Source organism: Lactuca saligna, chromosome 3, assembly GCF_052625555.1.
Source record: "Lactuca saligna cultivar CGN05327 chromosome 3, ASM5262555v1, whole genome shotgun sequence".
Lineage (NCBI taxonomy): Eukaryota > Viridiplantae > Streptophyta > Magnoliopsida > Asterales > Asteraceae > Lactuca > Lactuca saligna.
In genome coordinates, this window is record NC_136419.1 from 39,277,278 (window position 1) to 39,283,152 (window position 5,875).

At 35.1% G+C, this 5,875-nt stretch overlaps 1 protein-coding gene across 1 annotated transcript; it reads left to right on the plus strand.

Annotated features, from left to right (window-relative positions):
* Positions 1–4,217: 4,217 nt before the first annotated feature.
* On the plus strand, positions 4,218–5,347 carry LOC145033576 (senescence-specific cysteine protease SAG39-like). The gene is made up of 2 exons (XM_078982162.1): positions 4,218–4,650; positions 4,755–5,347. Exons 1-2 carry the CDS (start codon positions 4,218–4,220, stop codon positions 5,345–5,347), a joined length of 1,026 nt encoding a protein of 341 aa, XP_078838288.1.
* Positions 5,348–5,875: the final 528 nt, after the last annotated feature.

Genomic DNA, 5,875 nt, shown 5'->3' on the forward strand with positions numbered 1-5,875 from the left:
TTTTTTATCTAAAATTGTTTATTCTTGCAAACTATATTGCTAATATTCAATTATGAACATACCGATATCAAAGGAAAACTCATCCCAAGAAAAGATGCAATGTCAAGATCGGATGCTTTAACAATAATTTTTTCCTCTAAAACATGACATGCTTCATTCACCACAGGGAACAACACTATCTCTACTATTTCATCATCAGTCATGGCTACAGTCTACACAGAAAAAACACAAAATGACAAAATTTCCCTTAGTATGTCCCAAGGGTACAAATGGATTACCTTTCCTTGTGGCATAAGATTGGCTACCCTTTTCCATTGTTTTTACCTGAAAAAGCCATGTCATTTAAGCACATGATTGAAGGACAACACGAAAATGAAAATTACTAAATTACCATTTCACCCATTTTTACTAAGAAGGTCAACTACAAGAGAGATGAAAGTGCGATCAGGAAAAGCAGTGGCGAATTCTTTTGACACAGCAACTGCTAAATCATATCTAGTAAAGTCTTCAAGCCTAGAAACGATCACCGGTTTGGAAAATTACCATTTTGCCCTTTTCTAAACTATTTGAATTTATGATTAAGAAACATAAACATTCTAGGGGCTAATATAGTAATATTTCATGTTTGCAACAGGCCATTGGGACACTTGTATCCAAAGGTGTTGGATCTGCTTCTTATGGAGGTATTTTTTGATCAGCTTTTTTCATTAAAACAAACTTGAGTTTCTTGGAAATGGTGAGAGTTGAAGCTTTGCCATTTTTAGGCCCTTCCAAGTTGTTCCTGTTGGTCAAAGAGAACATTCTTGCATCAAATTTTGGTCAGTCGGAATGACATTCAGACAATGAACCATTAACCTTGGGGGCTTCAATTCCTGAGCTTTTCACACGAATATATGTAGTGAAGGAATGGAGGATTCCATTCTCAAGTTGTGGGAATGACGAATACCATGGTTGGAATTCTAAAGTGTTGATAGATGGTATGAAAGTGTCGCAATCAATGTCTATTTCAATTTCAGTTATATGGATTGCATCACATCCAGGAGCATTCAGTGACTCCCTGCAATTATAAAGATTGTAATCAACTACAAATTAGATACTATCATGCTTAATGTCATATCATACGATAATTTTTTTTAAAGAACTAAAGAAGCCATTGATGATAAATGAATGTGTATAATTATATTGTGACATGACAATTGACAAATTCATATATGGTGAGGATTGACAAATTCATATATGACATCTACTCTGTGTTGTATATATGGAGGCAATACTAATTTAACAATCCATTATGGACTAAACACCAAACATAGTAAATCGTAGAAAGCACAGGTTCCATTTTGTAATTCAATTTAAAACTAAGTTAAATATGCCAGAAAACCAAAATGAAAAACAATGAGGAAACAGGAAATGAGAATTAGAAATGTTCCTTTCATGAAGTAGACATTGGAAAAAGAAGCCGACCCCCAAAGTCAAGAAAAGTCAAGAGATTGACTCATAGGAATCCATTAGAAGTTAGTTAAATAACATGTGATAAATCTATAAAAGTTGTTAAAAAAGATGATACATTTGCTTTGAAAGATACACCTGTTGAAGATGGCTAGATAGAAGTGAATCTTGTTAACAACGGAATCCAGTTGCCTATAACAAAAGTGAAAAAGAAGCTGACCCCCAAAGTTAAGAAAAGTCAAGATAAGTCCACAAAAACCAACTACAATGAGTAAAACCTGTAAAAAAAAAAAAAAGGAAAAAACCTTAAACACAAGCTAAATCTAATGACACATTGGAAAAGGGTTATGTGAAAGAACATGACACTTACAGACGTCTCAGGTGTGAGTATTCCTTCCATAGATAGCCTTTTGAGATCACTTCAAGAAAACAACTGATAATTAGTGTAATGTCTATAGAAAAGAATCACAATATAAAAGCGTATGATACAGCTAAAACCGATAATTAGTTTTGTCTAAAGAAACCCATAAAGAAAATTATAATAAATTACAAGTAAGTAGTACTTTGCTGAATATCATCAATCAACTAAGCATGAAAAAGGAAGTAAAAACCAAAATCATACATAAAGAACTCTTTATGTGTGATGGTTGAAAAATAACTAATCAGGTATAGATTCTGTTCGCTTCACCAAAAAATTAAACGGAAAATCAAAAGAAAGTCACTAAAAGAGGAGTTGTCAGCAGTTGCTTCTAAGTGTAGCACTCAACATCAGAAATCTAATTTGGGATGGAAATCCTCAAAGGCTGCAAAAAAGACGACTAATCTTTTACAAACAAGTGATTGCCTAGGAGCAGAAACTCTTATAAAGTCGATTAAAAAGTCAAGAATTACTCAAGAAGTCATGATGTAGACATTTCAACCTTTTTATCTTGTTTTTCATGTGGTGTTAACTTATAAGTTTTCTACTGATGGCGTACTCCAAATTTGATGCAGAGTAAAAAGTCGATCACTGTGGGTGTAGTTGGCTTGCCTAATGTAGGGGCTAATTAATAGCTTGAAAAAATGTCATGTTGCCAATGTTGGGGCTACACCAGGTCTAAGAAGAACAATTCAAGAAGTTCAATTGTTGGATTGTCCTGGTGTTGTGATAATTAAATCTGGGGAGAATGATGTTGTTGTAGCTCTTCCGAATTGCATGAAAATTGAGAAACTAGATGAATCAAGCCCTAACTCAAGTTCTAATTCTAAGTGTCTATTCTTGTATAGATGCAATCGATGGTAGCCCTAACACAATAACCAGAAAGTTTCAAGGTAAATTAAACCCTAACGAAGTATATTGTGAAATTGAACTATAACTAACCTAAGAGGGATGAGATTTACCTAAACCGGAAGGTAAATTAAACCCTAACGAAGGTAAATTAAGAATGCTTTCAGATTTAAAGACGTGGAGGTTGCCGGAATCGGATGAATAGTGTCGTCTTCTGTTCGAACGGAGATGGTGAGATAAAGCAGAACCGGAACAGAGATGAAGGGAACTTACTCCAAAGTCAAGAGTGATAAAGCTGGAGGGAAGGAAAGTTACATCACCTTCGTGAAGATGGAACTGGGTTGTGCCAATTTCAGCGCGAGAGATTGGCGATAGAAAAAACAAAACGCGCGTATCCCAAATATCGTTTCCATCGGCGTTCTCTGGCTAAACGGGTACCAGATGGCACAATTTTTTATCCCTCGTTGAACCCTAGCTAAGCTTCTTCATTTTTCGAGTGATTAGCGAGGAATAGTGGTGCATCCTTAAATCCTTGCGAGATCTGTAGGTGACCCCTAGGTAAATCCTCACTAATATTCTATATGTTAAATAAATAAAATAATTATGAAAAACATGGTAGATCTGTTGTATTTCCCTAGCTATAAATCTAAATTTTTGTTAGAGAATAAATCTGTAGCAAAATCCGTAGATAAAACTCAAGTTTCTAGTAGTGATTATATATAAAAAAATATATATCATGAGACTCTTAGACAATTTCTCCCATAACATATATATATATATATATATATATATATATATATATATATATATATATATATATATATATATATATATAGGGAATGGTTATATGGAAAATAAACAATTAGGGCAACACATGTTGGAACCAATGAAAGCATGATAACACATCATTTTGGAATAACTACATAAATAACTTCCATAGTAGATTGCTTATGAATAAAGAAATGGACACATGTCAGTTGATCATTGGTTCCAGCATATGTTGCCCTAATTGTTCATTTTCCATTGAACCTATATATATATATATATATATATATATATATATATATATATATATATATATATATATATATATATATATATATATATATATATATATATATAGGACACAACTAGATACCTAAATAGTGACCAAGTTATGTTCGATAAGCTTTTAACTTACATTTGCCTATGTTAAGTTAAAAGAATGAATGAGTACACAATAGTTTTAGCATTCAGCAATACTAGAGTCCAAAATGGAAATCCAACATGGGTAGTGTCATCAATCCTCTATCTAAACAACTTGTACCCGGCATTTAACTTCATTTAATTAATATAATATTAATCAGACCATCTGATCTTCTACGTACTTGAAATATATATATTTCATTTTTCAAACAAGGACAAAATCATTTCTTTCTATATAAAGCCAGCCTCTCAGTAAAGAGTTTACTCCAACTTATATTCATATTCCCTATTTCATATATCTACAACCACTATGTCTATGCCATCCACAAACCGCATATCCCTGGCATGTTTGGTTTTACTCTTCTTCTCGGCTACTTTGCTTTCACACACTGCATCCCGGTTGCTCCCTGACATTTCAAGCTATGAGAGCCACGAGCAATGGATGGCTCATTACGGACGTGTGTACAAGGATGCTGATGAGAAAGAACGGCGTTCAAAGATTTTCCAAGAGAACGTTCAGTACATACACTCATCCAACAATGGCATGAACAAAGGTTACAAACTAGCAGTGAATGAGTTTGCAGACCTTACAAACCAAGAGTTCACGAGCACAAGGAACCGATTCAAGGCACATGAATGTTCCACATCCAGCTCTGCTTTCAGGTATGAAAACTTGACAGCTGTCCCCTCATCGATGGACTGGAGAAAGAAAGGTGCAGTAACACCTATTAAAGATCAAGGCCAATGTGGTAATTAAGCTAGCTAGCAAGAATTAATTGTTTTAAGAATTTCACAACTGAAACGTATTCTATGTTGCTGACTTAAAAGGTTCATCATGATATATATGTTGTAGGGTCTTGCTGGGCGTTTTCAGCTGTGGGAGCAATGGAAGGAATAACCCAACTGACAACAGGTAAACTAATCTCTCTATCTGAACAAGAGCTTGTGGACTGCGATACTAGTGGTGTAGATCAGGGATGTGAAGGTGGTCTTATGGATGATGCCTTTGAATTCATCGTAAAGAATAAAGGGCTTACAACAGAGAGCAACTACCCATACAAAGCAGTGGATGGAAGCTGCAACAGCAACGAGGCATCAAACCATGCTGCAACAATTACGGGTCATGAAGATGTTCCTGCTAATAGTGAAAGTGCACTGTTGAAGGCTGTAGCCAGTCAGCCTATCTCTGTGGCTATTGATGCAAGTGGGTCCGACTTCCAGTTCTACTCTAGCGGGGTGTTTACCGGAGAATGTGGCACGGAACTTGACCATGGTGTTACTGCGGTTGGTTATGGAACGACTGCTGATGGAACTAAGTATTGGCTCGTGAAGAATTCATGGGGAACAACTTGGGGTGAAGAGGGGTATATAATGATGCAAAGAGATGTTGATGCGAAAGAAGGAATTTGTGGCATTGCCATGCAGGCTTCCTACCCCACTGCATGATTAATTTCTGGATCATCATCACCAACAGTAATTAATACTATTGTATATTATATCTATAATCTATTTGGCGCCGTGTTATTTAATACAAGGAAACTTATAAACTATGTACATGTATCTGAAAACTAATTAAGTCTTCAAAAAGCTGGAACTATCAAATTGTGTATGCATCTCATGAAAATTTGTGAGCTTGGATGTCTTTTCCTGATGCCATTTGCTAGTTTCTCTGAGCCTGGTAATTAATGTCAACATAAGAATCACCTATATGTTGAGGATGAGAAAGTTTCTCAAGGTACAAAGGAAAAAAATAAAACATCTACAATACGAACCAAAGAGAATTTGATGAATGTTTATCTTGTTTCACTAATGATACCCGAGTGAGGAAAAACACTAGGTACTTCTTTAAGTCGTGGACCGAACCAAAGACTTAATTAACCTTTTGCAGGCTTTCTTGACCTTCGTTGCAGTCTTTGACTTCTGCATATTGCTATCCTTCAACGCCTAATGAACGTATAATTATTAAACATGTGC